The following is a 24,693-nucleotide window of genomic DNA, read 5'->3' on the forward strand; positions in this document are numbered from 1 at the left end:
TATATACACAATAATTCATCCCGTCCCGTTAAATTGCTAATTAAACCGACCCATAGAAATTGGAATTACATGATATTCAAATTCGAAATAGTCAAGACATGATTCAAACAGTACACGAGGACGTTTTCTTTTTAATTGGTCTCTTCAAAACTGGAGTAGTTATAAACTAACTTATTCTTCATGATTCAAACAGTACACGAGGACGTTCTCTTTTTAATTGGTCTCTTCAAAACTGGAGTAGTTATAAAGAAACTTATTCTTCATCTACCATATCGCGCGTACTTTCAACGAAACAAAATTCTCAGCGAACAATAAATTGGTACGTACGTAGAAATTTCACCGCCCTTCACCTTTTCTGATCTAGATCGGCAAAATGACACGTCGGACTAAAATAATGCCACAATTGGATGGACCATACTAATCACAAGTATTAATAATAAAGTAGTCAAAATACTACTACCTGCTCCCTCAAACATCCAATTTCTCGATCTGACTTTTATAATCTAGCTAACTACTTTCTTTATGGATTTTTGGGTGGCCGACTTTAGGAGATTAGCTCAATGACGAAGTTTCTACTGATATATCTCGAAAATGATATCTCAATTCAAAAGCCTTACCTTGTCAAAAGCCATGGAACCTTTTGCCCAAATATTCACGCAATCGTGTCATGAGATGATCAGCTTAATTCAGGCCAGCCTTTTGTCTATAAATATTTAGTTCGATTCTGAGATCCTATGATCTTTGGGATATCGCAGAACCCAGTTAATACAATCTCATTCATAGTACTATATTTGCACACGTTCTCAGAACAACCAAAAACACTTCTGCCATATATAGGTCTTTGATCTATTGATCATACATCTATATATAGCAAGCGCTAAACCTTTTTCTCTCTTCATGAACATGGCACGTTTAGCGGTTTTGCTAGCATGCACTTTGGTAGCTCTTCTATCATCCTCAATGGCTTCCGCAGCTATAGTGGAGCATTCATTCAATGTAATTAAGTACTTTTGCTTAATTCCTAATTTACTCTGTTTTATTTATTTATTTGATTTTCTCTAAAGTACTTCGTTAATTTCTGCATTTATCAAAGATTTGGATTAAGTAATTGACGAGTGCAAGCTTTTTTAAGTTCCCATTTTACTTAAGTTAATTCCAATCTCTCTTTTTTCTTTCTTTCTAATTTATTGTATTCAAACATGCATGCATGACAGACTTGTTAATTATTCACTTGGTTTCAGGTTCAAAACCTCACCGTCCGGCGGCTGTGCAATGAGCAAGTTATTACTGCAGTGAATGGAAGCCTCCCTGGCCCGACAATACGGGTTCGAGAGGGGGATATCCTTGTCGTCCACGTATTCAATAAATCACCCTATAATATTACTATTCATTGGTAAGTGATCCTTGATCATGAGAAGCAATACAAAATTGAAAATAATGCACATTAATTTCGTGTCTCTAATTGCTTTGAAAATAATGCACATTAATTAATTTCGTGTCTCTAACATCATGACTTTGAAAATAAAACACGAAAGCATTTTCTTCACAAATCCCAATTCTTCAAAAGTACTTCGCATCATTAGCCGGTAAATTAACCCTTGATGATTACATCATGTTTTCTTGGTGTGTGAAACTTCACTGTACTTGGGTCAATTGCATGTTTAATTCAAACGAAGCTCTAAATCTCAATATTTATCATTAGTTACATATATGGTTTACATTTTATATGCATATATATATATCTTCTGCAACAAGCAATCTACTTCGGAAAGGGATTGTCGAACCACAATTACGATAAAATGAACTTAATCGGTTTGTACTTGCAGGCATGGTGTGTTTCAGTTACTGAGTGGCTGGGCAGACGGGCCAGAATATGTAACTCAGTGCCCAATACGTCCTGGAAATAGTTACACATACAAATTCAAGATCACCGGACAGGAGGGGACCCTTTGGTGGCATGCTCACTCATCTTGGCTCCGTGCAACAGTTCATGGCGCACTCATCATCCACCCCAGATCCGGTCGATCGTACCCTTTCCCTAAACCGCACAAGGAATTTCCCATCTTATTGGGTACCTACTTACATAATTCTCCGTCTTCTAGCTTTATTTGCAAGTACAAAGATGTTTAACAGTGCAGCCAAAATTCTGTTGTTGTAGGAGAGTGGTGGAATGCAAATGTCGTCGACGTTGAGAACGAGGGACTTGCTACCGGCGCTGGTCCGGCCAATTCCGACGCTTACACAATCAATGGAAAGCCCGGCGATCTTTACCAATGTTCCCAAAATTGTAAGTAGAAACTCATCATGTAGACCATGCACCATGCATGACATATGCATGCATGTCAATAATTAATTACATTTTGTTTAATTGAAATTTAGTTAATTCTTCTGTTTTAAACAGCAATATATAAACGTACGGTGGTGCAAGGAAAGACCTACATGCTACGTATAATCAATGCTGCACTCAATAACCAGCTCTTCTTCAAGATAGCAAATCACAATATGACAGTTGTCGCCATAGATGCCTCTTACACGAAACATTACGTCACTGACGTCGTTATCGTTGCCCCGGGACAGACCACCGACGTTCTTGTCCAGGCGAACCAGCCCGTTGGGTCTTACTACATGGCTGCAAGTCCGTACGCAAGCGCTGCAGGCTTGACTTTCGACAACACGACCACCAGGGGAATCATCGTCTATGAGGGCGCACCAACGTCAGCTGCCCCGTTGATGCCGACCCTACCGGCCTTCAACGACACGCCCACGGCACACAAGTTCTTCACCAACCTTACAGGACTCGCCGGCGGGCCCCACTGGGTCCCCGTGCCACGTCAAGTGGACGAGCACATGTTCGTGAGCTTTGGGATCAATCTCGCACCGTGTGAAGGGAACGGCACGTGTGGAGGTCCCCTCGAGCAGCGACTCTCTGCGAGCATGAACAACGTATCGTTTGTGTTCCCCAGCAATAGGTCCGCGTCCATGCTTCAAGCATTCTTCTTCGATGTGAGTGGGATCTACACCAAAGACTTTCCGAGCAACCCTCCGGTGAAGTTTGACTACACAAATCCCAACATCAGCTTAGATCAATCGTTGATATTCGCACCAAAGGCAACAAAAGTTAAGAAATTGAAGTACAATTCAACGGTGGAGATGGTTTTGCAAAACACAGCGTTTGTTGCGGTGGAAAATCATCCTATACACCTTCATGGGTTCAATTTCCATATTTTGGCTCAAGGATTTGGGAATTATGACCCCATTAATGACCCCAAAAAGTTCAACTTCGATGATCCACAAATACGTAACACCATCGGTGTTCCTGTTGGTGGATGGGCGGTCATTAGATTCGAAGCAAATAATCCAGGTTTGTACTAATCTTTCGATAAAAATGATTAGAACTATTTGATTTCATTGTTATTCTCATTTTGTTTTATAATTATCAAATTCGTTGGTAATTAGATCTTGTATATATGCGCAGGTGTATGGCTGGCACATTGCCATCTGGACGTGCACTTGCCGTGGGGACTGGCTATGGGTTTCGAGGTTGAGAATGGACCAACTCCATCGACTACGCTGCCTCCACCACCAGCCGATCTACCGCAATGCTAGCTAGCTTGAGTTAGATCATTAATAAAGCTCTAAGACTACTGTACTGTTGGATCATTAATTAGTATTCATTACTATTAATTGTTTTATTCAATTAATGTATTTCTGTTTTGAAAAAAATAAAACTCACTTTATAAAAAATGTGCACTTTCATGCACACTTATTTTTCTTTTTTATATTATATCAATTGTCTGTAATTTGTCTCGATCCGCTTTGGTCAATTTATTTAATTCAAAGGATTAACAAAGATAGAGCATATGTAAAACAGGGTGGCATGCAGATCGTGATGAGTACGTAGTTGATTCTTTTCACCATTCTTTTATTACTAGTTTCACAAATTAAAAAACAGCTTAAGTAATGCAAATATAATTGTAACATCAACATCTAGCTCAACAACATGCAACGTGAAGATCGTGAGCTGCAAAGTTAATTAATTAAGTAGTTGAGAATCATAATTGAAAAAAATAAAATATATTTTAGCTCCAAAGACTATATTTATTCAAAAGTAAATCTATAAAATGACGTAATTTAATATGATAAATTAAATTATAAATATATTTTTAGATCAAACTTATCATATAAAATCATATTAATTTATAAATTTATTTTTATAAAATAAATTTTATGATTATAAAGTGGTGTTACACCCACCCAACACGAGAGTGGTCACCAATAAGGTTAAATAGTTTTTTTTTTTAATTTTGTCATCATTTTTTTATATATTTTTTATGTTCTTAAACATTAAAAAATAAATAAAAAGTTGAAAAATTCATTTAAAAATATTTTTTTAATAATTAAATAAAAATATAATAAAATAAAATAAAACATCAATCGGTAACAGTGCTGTATCCGGTCAATGCATCATTTTCAAATCCTATATATTGCCAGCTCTAATTGATCAGCCATAAATCTAATCAGAGATGGACATGAACTTTCGGTAAAGAAGTACGTATAGAATATATATTTTCGTTTTTTTCTTTTTAGGTGTGGTTTTTCAGGCACATAAAAACATCTTAGCAATCTAGCGGATTTGTAAAACTTTTTATTGCTATATATTATTGGCACTAAGTGATGTAGGAAGATTTGAGTTAGATGATACTGAATTGTCTGATTATATATTGATGGTACTGAAATACCATGAATTGACATATCAAGGTAAATATAGAGAAACTATAATCTTTTTCTAATTAATAATTGTGACAGTTTTGAGTTCATTTTGATATTTTATCCACAACTTTGACTATGAGTATCAGAACCGTACATATATATGATACAAATTCGAAAAACTCTTTTTGACGCGCATATTGTGGTCACCCAACTATACTTGATATGCATCTTTTTTAAAGTCAAAATCCACTATTTTCCTTTTAGATTTCTATTTTTAGTTATTTTTTTCTTTTTATAATAATATTTCATTTATCATTTAGAAGTAGTTTTCGACATTATTGGATTCAATAATTTTGAATTGAACATCAGAATTATTTTTTCTTTATTTTAGATGATTCTAACGTCTTTATTTCTTATAAATTATCCGTAAAAACTAACCAATTAAGGAAAATATTTGGGATCATGTGGGGATTTTACCTGAACAGAAAGTCACGTACAACATATAATACCATATTTTTGCCGTCCCTTTTTTTTTTCCTCATAAATTCCGACAATGGGATAAAATTAAGTACTCGAAGACAGAAAATTCTCTGAAATTTAAGGCTGGAATATTTGACTGCATGTTGCCCAAATCCAAAACTTGAGGGACTAACTTATCTTCAATTTCCTAAATAAACTAATTGACCTCGATCTAGAATATTGAGGTTGGGTACCTAAGTAACATGAATCAATCGTTACTTCCTGTTGCGGTCAGTGAAAGTAAACTAGTTTCAGAATTTTGAGGTTCTAGGTAATCGCATGCAACATATATGCCAATTAGGCCGGTTCAAAGCCCAGCCCACTACTACTTGCTAGGTTCCCAACAAAGATGATCACTTCCCATCATCTGTATGTGTGTGTATATATATATATATATAGAAATGATGTTTGTAATGGTAATTATGTAAGCAGTGTGTGTATATATATATATATATATATAGAGAAATGATATTTGCAATCGTGATTGTGTAAGCGGCATGTAGTCGTTTTGAAAAAAATAAATTAATATTGGACCCACATGAAAAAAAAATTAACTTTTAATTGTAGACCCCACTCTTTTTCAAAGCGTTTGCGCGGCGTTTGCAATTCCACGATTGTATGTAACATTGCTTATATATATATATATATTAGGACATGGTTCTCGATGCGTTAGTCTCGGAGTGCACCTTGCATAATGATTTAATTAAAATATAATTATTTATTATAATAGAATAACTATTAAATTTGGAGCAAACAAAATATCCGACACGTATAATAATTTGTTTGTGATTAAATTTGGATCCCTAATTATTGTGTTATTAATCCAAGTGTTTATTGAATAATTTTGTACGTTCTAGATGGTTAAAAGTTTAACATCCAACAATTTTAGAACTTTTAAATTAATATTCAAGTACGTCGTTGACAGTTTCATACATAGAGGATCATATTCTAAGGAAATGCATGGGTACACTGAAGAATATTAATCATTATAGATCATATATACACATATGCATGCATGCACGCACTAACATCATGTCCTGCATGTAATTTCCCATTTTACACAAACTAGCTTGGTTAGTAATTAAGGGATCACGAAATACAAGCTAGCTTGGACAAATATTCGGTGATCAGTTAATCTAAGACCTTAATTTGCTTTGTTCTTTGAGTTTGCATTTCAATTTAAGTACAAATAAATTAGAGAGAATCTTAAAACCGGTCCATCTATCTTTCTAGAATTAACAGCCCACCAATATTTAAGTTACACATAGGCATCCCACCATAACTATAATCTAGATGAACAACATTAGATTTTAAATTTACTTTCCTACCCTTTCTCACAAAACACCTGTGAATCTGGTTTTTATCTACCCATTACATCCCACCAGAACCAAGCCCACCTTGTTCCCAATCTCTCTCTTGCCCACCTCTTAGAACCTTTATCGGTGAGAAATCATCTGGACAGTCTCCTACGCTTTTTGGCAAAAACTCTTCGAGCTCCCTCTCAACCTTCGCTAGCCAACCATCAGTTGATTCAAATTCTTTTCCCTTTGATTGATGGTTTGTGGATCATTCTCTTTCAGCGCATGGGATCTTTTACCTTTCTCTTTTCAATTTTTTTTCCCAATTTTGCAAATTTATGGTTCACTTCCTGGTTACTACCCCTCGTTCTCAAGATGTATTGAAGAGATCGATCATTCAATTTATATCTTCGATGAGCTATAATCTGCCATGGGATTTAAATGTCTTCTTTTTCTCACAGACTTTAATGGGTGTATTCCGTTAATGTTATTCTTATTTTCCAAGATTCTAAAATCGAATTTGCCAAATTCTCTCTTTCCTAATTTTACTTCACTCGAATAGTCAAGAGCAATATTCATCATCGTGCTAGTATGTGTAACGTGTTATGTTTCTTGCCATGACATTCAACATTGCTAAAAAACGTATAGTCCTACGAAGTGAAGGGGCAGCTGTGCGAGAGCGATGCAAGAGGGGACGAAGGGGTTGAAACAATGTGAAGGGGACGATGCCGTGCAAGAGGGATGCGAAGGTGCTGAGAGTGCAAGAGGAACTAGTGGTGGAAGAAATCTATGTAGTCGATGGTGGTGTGAAATCCGTGTGGGTGAGATGGTGGGAAACATCAAGGTAAGCAATGGAAGGTTGGCGTCGGACTGAGATGGTGGCAATGAACTGACTTTGAACTTGGGCGGCATTGTAAAGAGATGGAAGAGATGCAAGGGAGGGGTAGCGAGCAGATGAATTTCTAACTGAAGAGATAAAAGGGAGGGGCTCGTGGGTAAAAGGTCTCTTCCAAATGATGCTATTCTATGTGGTCAAGACTGTTGAGATTATTGTGTGATTTCTGACGTGGTAGCAGGTAAAAAGAGGGTTGCTATACATCAAATAACAGCCCGACCTCTTAGAAGCGGGGCTCGATCTATAAATTAAGATGTACACTTTCGAGAGTTGGATTTCCTAGATATTATACACACTACTTATACGTACTTATATACATAGTTGACTTGATGAAACGAAATTTACTTGATTACAAAAACAAAATAAAAAATCAAGATAATTGTAATAATGCAAAAGTGAAAACGATCGATCGGTAACCTAATTTTTTTTTTTTTTTCCCGAAAATGGATACAAACACACACACGTGAGACACACGAAAGCAATCTATTAGTGCGGCCAAAATCCAAAGGGCAAACGCCACACTAAGCTAGCTAGGTTTATACAGCACCTTCACTCGTCACGGCTTCTTCTTGATAGTTTGGGGCTTTACTGCCATATTGAGGAAAATATATCGGCAGTTCCCCGCCACAACCCCCAACCCAAAACCCCCCCAAAGATCCAGGCAATTTGAAGTGAGCTAGCGCTTCCGAAAGTATGGGGACCACTTTTCTTAGCGTGTACACATTATCTATATGTGTGTGTATGTATATGCTTGGAAATCACTCCTGAAAATGGTATGGATGGATTTGTCCACCATTGAGTTGGCAAAACAGCTTCATTTTAACAATTCTTTTCTATCATCTTGTGTTTTGTCAACGTTGAGACGTATAATTGGCAGTACCTTTGTTTTTTTTTTTGTTTTTAAGGATCGGATGATCATGTCAGTTTCCTTGATCGTTGCAAATCCCGAAAAATAAAAGCACATGCTGTCTTCCATAATAAATCTGTAACTTTCAATATAACAGGCTGTCTTTCATCATAAAATCCTATATTATTACTATATTTTTGGTGTTGCCCATGATATATACCACGGTTGACTACTCTTGGAATTAGAATAACAATGTTAATCCAATTCAGAATGTCGTAGGAAAGATCGAAAATCAAATATAATAAATTAATAATCAGTCAATGATTTCTTGTGATCTTCATATATAGTACTTCTAATTCTGATATAATCTGCTCGTTACTTTGAATAATATTCCATCATTATGACATTATAAATTAATACAAGAGATCTAGAATATACGAATCATATATATATAAATCCAAACTAACTTAATTGTTTTCTTTCAAACTGTTATGAACTACTACAACTAGTCTACTAGATGATAAGATTATTGCTTTACATATTTAAAAACCATATATAATTATCAGAGAAATTAAATGCTAGCTAGCTATGCGTTACTAATGAACCCAATTAAACAGGAAACTTTAATTAATTAGACCATATTGAGGATCATCAAGGGCACCCGATCATCGAGCTAGAACTCAAAAGTAGATATAGTATCCTTTTTTTTTTTTGGATAAACACAAAATTATCATTAAATCAAGAAAATAATAATTACAGACACTCATCAAGCCATACGGCTTGCGAAATGCAGTCTAGAATACAATCCCACCAAATAACAGTAGTATCAATCCTAGAAACATTCCGAGCCAGCATGTGCGCTACTTGATTACCCTCCCGATAGACATGAGAAAATTCACAACATTCAAACCCGGAAGCAGGGCTCTTAATTTCTGAATATAATCCCCCAAGCATGGAACGATGCATGCACAATCCGCCTATATATACGACATGCACTCTCATAATATAAGATCAATAGAATATTTTCAATACATGAGATCGATCATATCATGTTTTTACCATTATTATTATTATACGGTTCAAGTTGTAATTCTTGCTTCAAAAAGAAGATTCTGACTTTGTCTATTTTTCACATTATATACATATATAACTTGTACAAGGGGCCCAGGAAATATAAAAGCGGTGTATATTCAGATACAACATAATTAGGAACACGTGTTGAAATCAACCCAAGTGTGCACCGTTCTCAAATTTGGCATTGTTAGGCACCTCCATTTCTTCCGTAAATCCCTCCACCGAAATTGTAAATTGTAGGCTGCTCTCCCCTATAAATAGGAGAGAGCTCAGTTGTAGAAAACTCATCCTCACTGAGGTGAGAGATCAGGCAGAGGGCAGGGAGCGAAAATGGGTTCTGGGGAAACCCAGAACGGAGGCCATTTGAGAGAGATAGAGAGATGGTGTGAGTGTTTGTAAAATTGTACAAACATAGTGAAAAATCGAATTTCCGCTTCAGTGGACATAGGCAGTTGCCGAACCACTTAAATATTGTCTCTATCTATTGTGGGTGTGATTTCTGGGCGGCCGGAAGCGCAACAAATGGTATCAGAGCTTCGGTTCGTGCTATCCAGAAAATTACAGTTGATCAAAATCAACTTTTGATCACACCACAATGTTCCTCTCATCAAGACGAATCCGTAGCCGCAAACGGCGTCTAAAACGGATGTCGGAGGAGCCCGTACGCGCCCCTGGAAGTCGGAGAGTGCGATGCACGCGCCTCAGTCGCACTGGAGGAAGAAGACGAAGTGGGATACACGTGCCACGCGCCCCACGCGCGGCTGGAGGAAGAAGACGCGTGGAACACACGGCCTCACGCGCCCCCACGCGCGGCAGATGAAGAAGACGCGTGAGGGACACGCGTCCACGCGCCCTCACGCGCGGCTGGGGGTTGAAGATGCGTGCAGTGCACGCGCTCACGCGCCCCCACGCGCACTCGGAGTACTCTGGCGCGTGTGGTACACGCGCCAGACGCGCCTCAGACGCCCTACTGCGGCGCGTGTGGTACACGTGCCAGAGAGATTTGGACCGTCCGATTTTCAGATATTTGTTGGGCTAGATCTAAGCCATCCGGAGTCCGATTTCAACGATCAAATAGTGCTTTCCAACTATTTGGATCATTCCGGACTCATCCGTACGGTGGGAATGTCGAGATTCGCCATCGGTACTGTCGATCTGAACTGTCGAGGTGTTGCAGATCAGTTGTGGGCTTGATCGTAGCCAGTTGGAGTTCCATCGCGATGATCAAATAGTGGTGGCAAACTATTTGGATCATTCCGGACTCATCCGTACGGTGGGAATGTGGAGATTCGCCATCGGTACTGTCGATCTGAACCGTCCACGTGTTGCAGATCAGTTGTGGGCTTGATCGTAGCCAGTTGGAGTTCCATCGCGATGATCAAATAGTGGTGGCAAACTACTTGGATCATTCCGGACTCATCGGTACGGTGGGAATGTTGAGATTCGCCATCGGTACATTCGATCTGAACCGTCCACGTGTTGCAGATCAGTTGTGGGTTTGATCGTAGCCAGTTGGAGTTCCATCGCGATGATCAAATAGTGGTGGCAAACTATTTGGATCATTCCGGACTCATCGGTATGGTGGGAATGTTGAGATTCGCCATCGGTACATTCGATCTGAACCGTCCACGTGTTGCAGATCAGTTGTGGGCTTGATCATAGCCAGTTGGAGTCATGATGGACTCATTGGTTTTGGGCTTAATTTAAGCCAGTTGGGATCGTGAAATTTGATGGAGCAAATTTCAGATCATTGGACGATGCTGATTAACTTGTTATATCAGCAGGTTTTGGCAGTCATACAACTCATGGAGCATATTGTTATTAAGAGGAGAACCGCATCGGATCTCGTTGTGGCTTTCTTTGAAAAGCCAGTTGCAAATAACAAAGTGCAGATGAAGCTTTGGTGTGGTAGTGTGGATACGTACAGTCTAAGGAGGTTCTGTCTAGGAGATTGGAAATTTTAAGTGTGTCCATTGTGACCCTCCAATCTTTCCTGGGAACTGACGTAGTGAGGTACTATTCATTTCTACGATAAATTCATTAAAGCAATGTCATGAAGAAATTGTTCAACTTCAGAAAGGGCAGAAGGTACTATTGTTGCCCAATAGCATTTGACGTTGTGGTCAAAAGGTTGGGAGATCATGAGAATGGCTATGAGTAATTCTGCAAAGAGGTCGAAGTTGAAGTTTCTCAATGTAAGAGATCTTATCCTGGATGAGGAAGTGCGCAGAAGAGATTCTGGCAAGATTTCGAGTTGTTGGTCCTGAATGTTGATTGTAAGGACAGAGGCAAGTCAAGATCTGGACAACAGATGACTCGCTAGAAATTGTGGCAAGTCAGGCCACAAGAGACTGCTAAAATCAGGAGAAAATTGAGAATGATGCTGTGAATATGGTGACTGAAGAAATACATGGCGTTGCATTTCTTGCAGTGCACAATGCTGTTAAAGACAGCCTGAAGGCAGCAGTCATTCAGTAGTGTTTTCTCAAAGGCGTTGAAGGGCAAATCAATCCCTGAAGTCAACAGTGATACTAGCGACTGGTGAAACGGCTAGTACAAGGAGCAGTTTCGGCAAGTGGCTCCAAGTCAGTAAATGGAGATACTGGTATTGATGCTAATGTTGTGTCTCTCTTCATGAAAAAGGAGACATGTACATCCTTATGGCATGCTGCTAATTCCCAAAATTGCCATGATAGAGGATGTGTTAATATTAGCAGGTCCACAAGTTTGCACACGGGCATTGGTTTGGCATTAATGCAGGGTGTGTGGTGGAAATTCATGTTGATGGCTGATGAACTTCCAGGAGAGCCAAACGTGGAAGTTACACCATAATTTTCAGCAAGGTTATTTTCGACATGGGCCGAAGTGAAATGCTTGGAATTAGTTTATTCTAAGTGGGTATGCTTTTATGGTGAAGCATGATAGCGGGAGCTATGAAGATCTTCATTGAGGTGGAGCTTGGCTGTGGGACCAGTCAAAGTCACAAGGTGGAGATTGTTGCTATTGTTGCCAATAGCATTTGGTGTTGGAAGGTCACGAATGATTAATTGGTCTTGGCTAGTGGTAATTGTCGTGTGAATCAGATGAGAAAGTAAAAGGAACCCAGTTTTACTTTTCTAAAGAAATCTCCCTAGACCACGACATGAAGTACAGGTGTGAGAGATGGGAACAAAACGTCAGATGTTCCAGGGATATCTACACCTAAAGAACTGCCAAGACAATCAGACCTCCATGGTGGTTACTACCTTAAAATGTATCCTGCTGAATGAAGGTAGTGAACTACGGTATGAAGAAAAATCTTGCAAGAAGGGAGATTATGCAAGTCGGAGACTGCACACAAGATGGGCACATGCGACTGAAGATAGCAGCAGGATGAAGGGTCAGTCACCCAGATCAGAGATGAGACCTCAGCAACAGGTTCTCTGATATGTGTCAAGGTCTGTGCGAGACCATTGATTCCCAGTGCAGTGGGAGATGTGTTGCCCTATGTAGATGTGTTGATTAAGGGCATTGTACGTGATGAACTAAAGTTATGCATCACTTTAGTTAGTCTTCTAAGTTGAAGACATGAGCTGTAAAATTGTATAAGGGATCATGCTGGAGATAGAGCTCGGCATGTTGAGAACCAGTCTCCAAGTTGGAGATTGGTGTGATTGTAGGATTATGGAGCCTGGTTTGAAGGCTGTAAAGGCACCAAGCAGATTGTTCGCTCGGATGTGGCTAGAGCGAAGCAGATTGTTCGCTCGGATGAGCCTAGAGCGAAGCTCAGTTTGCTCAAGGTGTACATGAGTGCGGACTCATGGACTCGAGCAAAAGAAGAATCCTAGAGAGTTGAGATTGTGCAATTGAGCACTGGTAAATCTTCTCTGAAGAAAATCCCTTGCAAGTTCCGTGGATGTAGACGATGCTAATGCATTTGGAGAAGCATTTGGACATCCATTTGAAGACGTACCTGCAGATGCATTGGAGCGTATTCGATACCAGAAGTCTCTCATGTCAAAGAAAGAGGTGTATTCATTTGAAGAATGAATCAATTTGCAAACAGCCGGGTATGGCACACTTGGGTGGAGGGGGTGATTGTTGAAATCAACCCAAGTGTGCACCGTTCTCAAATTTGGCATTGTTAGGCACCTCCATTTCTTCCGTAAATCCCTCCACCGAAATTGTAAATTGTAGGCTGCTCTCCCCTATAAATAGGAGAGAGCTCAGTTGCAGAAAACTCATCCTCACTGAGGTGAGAGATCAGGCAGAGGGCAGGGAGCGAAAATGGGTTCTGGGGAAACCCAGAACGGAGGCCATTTGAGAGAGATAGAGAGATGGTGTGAGTGTTTGTAAAATTGTACAAACATAGTGAAAAATCGAATTTCCGCTTCAGTGGACGTAGGCAGTTGCCGAACCACTTAAATATTGTCTCTATCTATTGTGGGTGTGATTTCTGGGCGGCCGGAAGCGCAACAACACGCCCATTATATATTTAGTATATCCTCACGTTTCGGGGAGCTTTATATATATATATATATATATATATCTCGATCGATGCTCTGATCTGCTATAAATAGAAACCTTCCTTTTTATTTCCCTCTTCATCTCTTACATTAAGCTAGCTAGCTTTAATTGAAAAGTACTTCTTCTCTTTCAAATTAATAGTACGGATCGATCAGAATGGCTCGCTTTCAGTTTTTTTCTGGCATGCGCTTTAGCTCTTCTAGCTTCTTCAATGATATCGACTGCGGTTGTGGAACATACTTTCCATGTAATATTTATTCGCAGCTATATAATTGATCATGATCTCGCTTTTATCTTTCTTGTATATATAGGCCGAGTCTTTAGATTTAGGGGAACTGGCCGTAAGTTGACTCAAGTAATACGTACGTACTTGTGTTAGAATTGTGGCGAGTGCAATCGTGTAGAGAACTCATTAATTAGGAAAAGTGCTTGCATTAATCATGAGCTAGCTCTCTGCATGAACATGAGATCACCAAAGTTAACGGGCAATCTTAAAGATATTACGATCCCTTTATTAGATCCAGTCATGTCATGCATGCACGATATATGCATATGTACACATGAATATAAAGGTTGTGGATCCCTCGTGGCTTGCATGCAAGCGGAGAGGAAAGTTTTCTTTTATATTCCTGTTGGGATGTGCAATATTGTAGCTTAATTATCTCGTATTTTGTCATTGTTTGGACGGTACGTAGCGGGTTTTCCCCTTTTACTATTTGAGTCATTGGCTGATCCATTTCATTAGATTGAGTTAGTTGGATCCAATGACTGTTAGTACTGTCATTGGGTATCACTGTAATGCCTTCAAGATCACGATCGAGTTTTGCTACTTATAAACTTTTTATGTAAAGACATGATCAGTACCTAATTGTGTGAGAAAAAACATATTATAAATATAGAATGAATTCAATACCATTAAGCTACTTTTTTTTAATTGATATGACAAACTTCCACATCATCAGTGACGTTTTTGATGTATCAATAAACTAACTTAGAATTTCTAAAACATTCTAAAAACATACCGATATACATTTGAAGCGGGATAGATTACTTTTTTCTTGTAAAATTTTCATATTCTTATTGTTATGGTCACATACAGGTGCAAAACCTGACTGTCCAGCGGCTATGCCCCCCTATGACATTACTATTCACTGCTACGTACGTACGTTTTGACAATTGAGAGTCGATGCATCAAATTAGATCGAAAATCTCTCAAATTCTTATCCAAACTTTAAGGCCTTAAGTGAGAAATAGAGAGACACATGATCAAGTACTAGGTTGTATAGAATATATTATTGTTCGTGAAGAGTTTGGCTCCGGCCTGTTAAAGGTCTCATATTAAAAATTTATTGAATACATCCGGTCGTAAAGTGAAAAGGCAAGATTGGAAGATTAATGAAAAAGTACTAGCTATGGTCAACTTATTTTTTCACTTAAGAGCAATATTATCCTTTCATTTTTTAAACAGGATGTATTTAATACAATTTTAATAAGATGTAAACCAAATTGACCTGTGTAGATCAATCAATCCTAATTTTTCTGCTTCGTCTTCATCATCGATATCAATGTTGCTAATTCCAAATTATATGGCCGATGGAAATATATTGATCATGCGCAGGCATGGAGTGTTTCAACTACTGAGTGCGTGGGCAGACGGGCCTGCGTATGCAACCCAATGCCCCATACGCCCTGGACAAACTTACGCCTATAAATTCAAAATCACCGGACAGGAGGGGACTCTCTGGTGGCATGCTCACGTGTCGTGGCTTCGTGCAACCGTTTATGGGGCACTCACCATCACTCCGAGACTCGGCCGGCCTAGCTTGTTCCCATTTCGAAACCCATACCAAGACGTTCCCATTCTCTTGGGTTTGTAATTTTTTACTTATTCCTTACATTAATTCCTCAATTAATTGTGCATTAATTTGAAAATTTTTTCTTGGGAGCTGTTCTGACACAGAGATTCTAAATAAAGGAGGGACGAAATTTAACGTGGTTCGGCAATTGCCTACGTCCACAGCTGCTGTAATTTTACTATAAAAATAATTTTTACAGAAATCTCTCTCTCACCCACTTTGATGCACTTCTCTGCTGCACTCAGTCCGCACACTTAAGCTCTCCTATTTATAGGAGAGCAGATCACTACATTGCAGCCATTTGCTGCATGATGCTTGGGGAGGTGCCTAACAATACAAAAGCACCGAAGGTGCCTAATAAGCCAAAAGAGAAACGGTGCATTAAACAAACACATGCCACCCACCACTTTTATCTCCATCTGCAACAATCTCCCACTTGGAGACAAATGAGTCTACATATCTTCATAGCAACTATCACAGCAACTTCAAGTCATGCCTTTAAGTACGAAGTCCAACTGAAGCTTTACACAACTTCAGTTTGTCAGCAGTAACTACTTTTGTGAACATGTCTGCTGGGTTCTCTGTTCCTCGAATCTTCTCAAGTATCAGTTGTCCACTATCGAGAAGAGATCGGATAAAATGATATCGCAACTGTATGTGTTTTGTTCTGGAATGAAAGGCTGGATTCTTTACAAGAAAAATAGCACTCTGACTATCACTGTGCAGAATGTCTTTTTCATTCTTCTTTCCCAATTCCTCCAAGAATGACTGCAACCAAACCATTTCCTTCCCTGCTTCAGTTATAGCAACGTATTTCACTTCTGTAGTTGAGAGAGAAACAATCTTCTGTAACATAGAAGCCCACGATACAGCTGTATCACCCAGCGTATACACAAATCCAGTAGTACTTTTTCTGCTGTCAACGTCACCTGCTAAATCAGCATCTACATATCCCTGTAGTTTTAAACCTGCTTTTGTAAAGCATAGTGACGTATCTGAAGAGCCTTGTAGATATCTTAAAATCCACTTGACTGCTTCCCAATGCTGCTTTCCTGGATTACTCATGTACCTGCTCACAGCTCCTACTGCTTGTGCAATATCTGGCCTTGTACAGACCATGGCGTACATAAGACTACCAATAGCAGATGCATAGGGTATTCTGTCCATGCATTCTTGCTCTTCCTTCGTCTTTGGCGATTGATCCTTAGTTAGTCGAAAGTGACTAGCTAAGGGTGTGCTTACTGGTTTCGCCTTGTCCATGTTAAACCTTCTAAGCACCTTCTTTACATACTCCTCCTGCGAGAGCTTGAGAGTATCATTAGACCTGTCTCTAATAATTCTCATACCAAGGATTTGTTTTGCAGCACCCAAATCCTTCATCTCAAACCGCTTTGACAACTGCTTCTTCAGTTAATTGATTTCCTCGATGCTTGACCCTGCAACGAGCATATCATCCACATACAACAGTAGGATAATATAAGAGTTGTCAAAGTTCTTCATATAGCAACAATGGTCAGCCTGCAGTCTTGTAAATCCATTACTGCACATGAAGTTGTCAAACTTCCGGTACCATTGTCGTGGAGCTTGTTTTAGGCCATACAATCTCTTTTTTAGTTTGCAAACTAGATTCTCTTTTCCCTTCACTGAGAATCCTTGTGGCTGGTGCATATAGATGTCTTCCTCCAAACCACCATGAAGGAATGCAGTCTTTACATCTAACTGCTCAAGATGTAGATTCTCTACAGCCACAATTGCCAACACTAGCTTGATCGTTGTCAATTTTACAACTGGAGAGAAAATGTTTGTGTAGTCGACACTTTCCTTTTGTTGAAACCCCTTCACGACCATTCTGGCTTTGTAGCGCTTGCTACCATTATGCTCTTCCTTAATTCTGTACACCCATTTATTGTGCAAAGCTTTCTTGCCTTTTGGAAGTTTAGTTAGCTCCCATGTCTGATTTGACATCAGTGACTCCATCTCATCTTGCATGGCTTTCTCCCACTTGATCGAATCTTCAATTCGTAGAGCTTCATCATAACTTTTCGGTTCACCACTATCTGTTAGCAAGATGTAGTATAGAGATGGTGAGAACCGCTGTGGTGGCCTAATTGTTCTTGAAGATTTTCGAGTAACAGTGAGTGGTGTACGTTGTTCGATCTGTGTATCATCATTTTCTTGATCCTCGTTCTGATCAGTGTTGACTCGAGTAACATCAAAGTCAACAACCTCAGGTTTCTTTGGCTGTTCCTCAGATTCAGCTTGTGACTTAGCTTTGTACAGAATCTGCTCATTAAATATCACATTTATACATCTGATGATTTTGCGATTTTTATCATCCCAAAATTGATAGCCAAATTCTTCATCACCATAACCGATGAAAAAACATTTTCTAGATTTGGCTTCTAACTTGTTACGATCAGTAGAATCTATGTGAACATATAATAAACAGCCAAAAACTTTCAAATGGGAAAGATTTACCTTCTTTCCGCTCCAGACTTCCTCTGGTAGATCAAACTTTAGGGGAACTGAAGGTCCCCTATTAATCAAATAGGCTGCAGTGTTAATTGCATCAGCCCAAAAACATTCAGGCAATCCTGAATTCAGCCTCATGCTTCTGGCACGTTCGTTGAGAGTTCTGTTCATGTGTTCAGCTACGCCATTCTGTTGCGGTGTCCTGGGAATAGTCTTCTGAAATCTAATCCCATTTACAGCACAGAATTCTTTGAACCCTCCGTCGATGTACTCTCCTCCATTGTCTGACCTCAGACATTTTAACTTCAAGCCTGTTTCATTTTCAACCATGGCTCTCCACTTCTTGAAAGTATCAAATGTGTCAGATTTATTTTTCAAAAAATAAACCCATACTTTCCTGCTTGAGTCATCAATAAAGGAAACATAGTACCGCGATCCTCCAAGAGAAGCGACTGGGGATGGCCCCCACAAATCTGTGTGCACCAACTCCAACTTTGTAGATTTTGGAGTTCTACCATTTTTTAGGAAACTAACCATTTTCTGCTTCCCAAAAATGCAACCTTCACACATGTCAAAATCAGTTGATTCCAACTTTGGTAACTTCCCCTTGGATAATAGTACCTTCATTCCTTTCTCGCTCATGTGACCAAGCCTTTGATGCCATAGGTTGGCATTTGCGTCAGCAATTGCAACAGTATCTCTAATGCTTGAAGTCATGTATAGAGTACCTGTTTTTGTGCCTCGAGCTACTACCATAGCTCCTTTTGTTATCTTCCACGTGTCACCGGTAAATAGTACCGAATGCCCATCAGCATCAAGTTGTCCTATAGAAATCAGGTTCCTCATGAGTTTAGGAACATGTCGCACCTTCTGTAGCAACCATGCACTTCCATTGGGAAAATTGATTGGTACATCTCCCATGCCTTCAATTTCCAAAGCTTCACCATCTGCTAAGTACACCTTCCCGAAATCACCAGTGACATAATTCTGCATGATTTCTCGGTGTGCTGTAGTGTGGAACGAGGCTCCTGAATCTAACACCCAAGATTCAATTTGGTTGTCGACTGAAAGGAGTAAGGCATCTTGGAGATCTTCTGTTGTGGCATTAACAGAGTTATGCTCATTCTTCTTCTTAGCTTCCTTACAATTATTTTTGAAGTGGCCAATCTTGCCACAATTCCAGCACTGTACTTGTTTTTCAGACTTAGATTTACTTCTGCCTCTTCGAGACTTTGATCTGTCCCGATTTGAACTTCTACTAGCTTCTCTACCTCTCGTCTCGAGGTTTAAGGTAGAACTGGAAGTTGATGCTTCTCCTGTATCTCTTCTGCGAACTTCCTCGCTAAGAATATGGTCCCGGATATCTTGATACTTCATCTTTGTTTTGCCATAAGAATTGCTAACAGCTGTTCTCATGGCCTCCCAGCTTTTTGGCAATTGAGCTAGAGCAATCAGTGCACGTACTTCATCATCAAATTCAATCCCCACTGAAGCTAATTGATTGATGATGGTGTTGAACTCATTCAGATGCTGAATAACTGGAGTTCCTTCTGCCATTCTCAAGTAGAATAGCTTGTACATCAAATGCACTTTGTTATTGGCTGATGGCTGCTCGTACATGTCCGATAGAGCTTTCATCAAATCCGCCGTGGTCTTTTCCTTCCCCACATTGTGTGCAACTGATCTTGACAGTGTTAGTCGAATGACTCCCAACACTTGTCTATAAAGGAAACTCCAATCTTCATTGCTCATATCATCTGGCTTTCTTCCTAGGAGTGGAAGATATAGTTTCTTCCCATAGAGATAATCCTCTATCTGCATTCTCCAGTAGGCAAAGTCTATACCGTCAAATTTCTCAATACCAACACCTTTAGCTTCTTCTCCAGCTATAACTTTACAAATGAGTTCAAATTCAAACAAACAAAGATCACCGTTGCGTTTGAAACACTCGAATTAGCTGGAAACGAGTCTGAAATGATCCAAATAGTTTGTCAGCACTATTTGATCGTCGCGATGGAACTCCAACTGGCGTGATCTAGCCCAAAATGATCTGCAACACGTGGATGGTTCAGATCCAATGTACTGATGCCGAATCTCAAAATTTTGACCGTACGGATGAGTCCGGAATGATCCAAATAGTTAGAAAGCACTATTTGATCGTCGAAATCGGACTCCGAATGGCTTAGATCTAGCCAAAAACAAATTTGAAAAATGGACGGTTCTGATCTGTCTGGCGCGTGAGATACACGCGCTGCACAGTGCGCGTGGGCACGTGTAATACACGCGCTACAGTACTGTGTGCGTGTGGGGGAGAGTGAGGCGCGTGTGACACACGCGCCGAACCTCTCACTACAACAAAAATAGGTTTTAGTGACAGATGAAACTATCACAAGAAATGCAAAAAACGTCACGAAATATATTTGGTGACGGTTTCTGACCGTCACCACAACTGTCACGTAATGTGCGTCACGGATTACATTTGGTGACAGTTTATTGTACAAGCGTCACGAAAAATATTTTTAGTGACGGTTGGAGATGTGCCGTTTGAAATAACGTTCGAACGTATTATTTTCTGTGACGATTAGAATCTGTCACAGAATATAACGTTCGAACGTAAAATTATACGTTCGAACGTAAATAAGACGAGCTGACATCCGAACAAGAAAAGGTAACGTTTGTTGATTATAGTTCGAACGTATAATGTAAACGTTCGAACGTTTATACGTGCGAACGTTACGTTCGAATCTCGAATCCAACGAAAATGAAATAATGTCCGAACGTTTGTAACATGACGTTCGGACGTTAATTCGAATGTTAAGAGAGTAGAGTTCGAACGTAAAGTGTACGTTCGGATGTTTGGAACGTTAAACTTTTTTGACATTCGAACGTTTTTTTAAATTGGGTTTAAACGTTCGAACGTTTTGTTACTATTTTGTATGGTTACGTTCGAACGTATTTTTGAACGTTTAATACTATTGAAACGTATTTTTTTTACATTCGAACGTATATATCAGAAATCCTAAACTCATCCGCTTAATAAACAAACCAATTGTTTCACATTACAGTACATATTTCACAACCAATATTGTTTGAAACTGTTTTCAAATTAGATGTTAAAAACGTAATACAGAAATAAAATTCATTTCCTTTTCTTTCCTCGCCCAGCACGATTCTGTTGCAATGACATAACACGCTCCATTTGCATCATCATCTCCCGCTGCACTTGCTCTTGGACCTCACTACGGATTCTTTCCTCATGTTCTCTTTGTTGGTCCTGCAAACGCGTCTCTAAATGAGACTGTCGCTCTAAGAGGGACTCCAACTCTTGCTGTCTAGACCTCATATACTCATTCTCACGTCATGCAGCTTCTAAATCTTTGGTAAGATTATTAATTTGTGATGTCGATGAGGTTGAGGAAGATGAACCGGAATGCTTGAAAGATCGTCCCAAACCTCTTGCCATACTAGAGTTGGGCCCAAGCACTTGTGAAAAAATGTCCAAGTCACTAGGAGAGGAATCCCCAGAAGCTGACTGCATCTCCATCATTTTTCCCTGCAGTTTGAAAGATCAAAACACACAATAAGTAACATATTAAAAGAAATACAAATAAAAAATAATTTAATCACATGTTACATAATTTATTCAACAAAAGGAACACCGCTTACATAATTAATTGCAGCTGTAGGATCCATCCACTCACTATGCTCATTAGTGTGAGCAGCAGCATAGACATGAATGAGGGAAAAGTTTTCAGGATCATCACGTTTCTAAGAAAACGACATTAGCAATTTGAAAAAGACAATATTAGTACTTATATAAAAGAATAATAAGAAAAAATATGAATTATTGCGTTTATTAATTACCATTTTTTCAGCAAGACGATGGAATGATCTTGAACCAGCACGATGGTGAATAGTCAGAGCAGATCTATTATTTGCATTTATAGAACTTAAGTGCTACAAAAATAATTCTCACCGTTAATTGTAATATATGTACATACATATAATATAAACAACAAATATAAATGTAAATAATTATAGAAAATAAATCTAAAATATCTGATATTTTGGAGAGGCAAACAGATCACAACACTTTATCCAGTCGTCTAATTTCATCTGCTGGAAAGGAGACTGTGCAGCCTCTTCAAACTTCTCAAATTTCTTGAAATGATCGTGACATCGTCCCTTGTGACGTCGGAATAGTGTAGCCATTAACTCATTCACAGTTCTCAAATCCTCGCTACGACCAAAGTCGAGGTCAAATTCATCCTAATTATAAATTAATTACGTTAAAAATATAATAAACTAATGTAGGTGAAAAAAATGATATAATAAGTAAACTCACCAGCACACGACTCCGAATGTGTTCCTTAATCTCATTTGGCACATCTCTCCAGGAGCGCACATAAAATGGAGCGTAAGCTCGAATTACTGTGCCAATATAGGAGGAAAGCGCTGCTGCACTATCATTCACTCCTCCAGTGGAATTATCAGGAATTGTGATTTTCAATTTACCATGCCTTTGATTTTTCTCAAGTGAGATGCCGCGTGTATAGCCACGACCGCGACGAGCCAATTGTTCATCAACTAATAGATGATAGTATAATTTTGAAGGTTATATATATTATTTATTGAAACAAACATCTTCAAGTATATATAGTATTAACGTAAACATTCCTTACCGGTAGGTGTCGACTGTGCATCGTTCTCTGTAATGTTAACTTCATCTTCGGGAACAGACTCCTCAGGTGGGGAGTCCTCAATGGGTTCAGGACTTGGACTCGGTGGAGGAGGCACATTTCTCCTTTGTCTTTTTGGCGGCATACTTGGAAATGGTTATATATAACAAAAAAATATTATTAGAATAAATTTATATTTATTATAAAATTCTATAATGGCTGTATATGAATAAACATTTTAGTACTTTTAGTCTTCATCTTCGGATGTATTTTCCATGTTTGTTTCAGAATCTCTCTGTATAACATCTTCTTCATCATCATCATCAAGCTCTTGTTCGTCATCCTTATCCACTTCCCCCCCAGATTCTTGTTCGTCTTCTTCTTCTGACTCTTCTTCTGTACTTTTCTCACTTTCTTCAAATGAGTGATAATTTAATGAAGACGGGTCGAGATGGATGAGTGGGACGTCATCTCTACATAAGGGGAGCAACTCGAGTGCACCGAGGTCAACAAATAAGTTAATATCCCCTCCTCCATCTTCCTGGTAGGCCTCTACATTTAGAGTGTCATCTTCATCTCCACTATTATCATAATCTGCACTCGTTCCTACTTCATATATATTTTGAGGGACAAATTTTTGTACAACTCGCCAAGTTATCTCTCAACTATCTTCATCAGCACTTTTCATTGGATCAATCAAGTAATAGATTTGAGTAGCTTGACAAGCCAATACGAATGGATCATCTTCGTACCATTTAGATGCAGTATTGACACTCGTAAAATGATTATCCCTATATATCGAATCCTGACCACCGCCTAGATCCCACCAATCACATTTGAAGACATATGTTATAGACCCACCCAGATATTTCAATCCGATAATATCACGAATGACACCATAATAATCAATATCATCTGTTCCATGACTCCCCTCGACCAAGACACCACAATTTTGAGTTTTTCTATTACGTTCACGGTCCAGAGTATGGAATCTATAACCTCGAACTGTGCATGCAGTGTATCGAAGTGCTCTGTTTGATGGACCACGGGCCAATGCATACAATTCAAAAGAGACTGATCCGGGATCACGAGCACGTTGTTCCAATATCTAACAATTTAAATAATGTCATTTATTAAATATTAGTTAGAGTTAAAACTTTCATCATGTAACATATAGTATAGAGTTTAGTTCATACACGTTGTTCAAACCATCCAGAAAATTCTGACTCGTGTCTTGCCACTATATCCTCGACGCCTTCCATCTTAAGTTTGTCCATGTGCTCACTGTATAGTATATATTATCATATTATTTTACATAACAATAGTTAAAGTTGTATATAATCTTTAGAATTATTTAAACCTTGTACAACGACATACCTGAGATAGTGATCAATTTCCTGACAATTATTTAGTATGTACCACTGAACTTTACCCAACTCTGTATCAAGTAAATCGTAACCCGTTTGTGCACCCAAAGGTCGTACATTCTGAGAAAACACTGATAGCTCACGAGAAGGCAGAGCAGCAAGATCAGCATTTCGTTCTTAACGAATAAATCGTGTCTCAACACCATGAAGATATAAAGAGCAAAATGTTAACCATTCATCGTGTATAGAGGCCTCTGCTATTGAACCCTCAGCTCTGGCTTTATTCCCAACAGTGCACTTCAGTCGACCTAAATATCTTTCAACTGGATACATCCAACGGAACTGTACTGGTCCACCTAACATGATCTCCCGGGGTAAATGTATTGCTAAATGGACCATGACATCAAAAAATGATGGTGGAAAGATTTGCTCAAATTTACATAGTATAGTAGCAATGTCTTCTTCCAGTT

At 39.0% G+C, this 24,693-nt stretch overlaps 1 protein-coding gene and 1 pseudogene across 1 annotated transcript; both read left to right on the forward strand.

The window, feature by feature from the left end:
• The first annotated feature begins 616 nt into the window (after positions 1–616).
• LOC122275213 (laccase-7) lies at positions 617–3,784 on the forward strand. The gene is made up of 6 exons (XM_043084196.1): positions 617–996; positions 1,242–1,393; positions 1,827–2,071; positions 2,159–2,287; positions 2,402–3,361; positions 3,476–3,784. Exons 1-6 carry the CDS (start codon positions 898–900, stop codon positions 3,604–3,606), a joined length of 1,716 nt encoding a protein of 571 aa, XP_042940130.1. The 5' UTR covers positions 617–897; the 3' UTR covers positions 3,607–3,784.
• Positions 3,785–7,252: 3,468 nt separating this feature from the next.
• The window catches only part of LOC122277106, a 28,373-nt pseudogene continuing 10,932 nt past the window's right edge, over positions 7,253–24,693 (forward strand).

Source organism: Carya illinoinensis, chromosome 9 (assembly GCF_018687715.1).
Source record: "Carya illinoinensis cultivar Pawnee chromosome 9, C.illinoinensisPawnee_v1, whole genome shotgun sequence".
Classification (NCBI taxonomy): Eukaryota; Viridiplantae; Streptophyta; class Magnoliopsida; order Fagales; family Juglandaceae; genus Carya; species Carya illinoinensis.

Excerpts from the sequence above, each read along its gene's own strand:
- LOC122275213 (XM_043084196.1), top strand. The coding sequence starts at position 898 with ATGAACATGGCACGTTTAGCGGTTTTGCTAGCATGCACTTTGGTAGCT. Across the intron at positions 2,072-2,158 it reads GGAATTTCCCATCTTATTGG|GAGAGTGGTGGAATGCAAAT; the intron begins GTACCTACTTAC and ends CTGTTGTTGTAG. Across the intron at positions 3,362-3,475 it reads ATTCGAAGCAAATAATCCAG|GTGTATGGCTGGCACATTGC; the intron begins GTTTGTACTAAT and ends ATATATGCGCAG.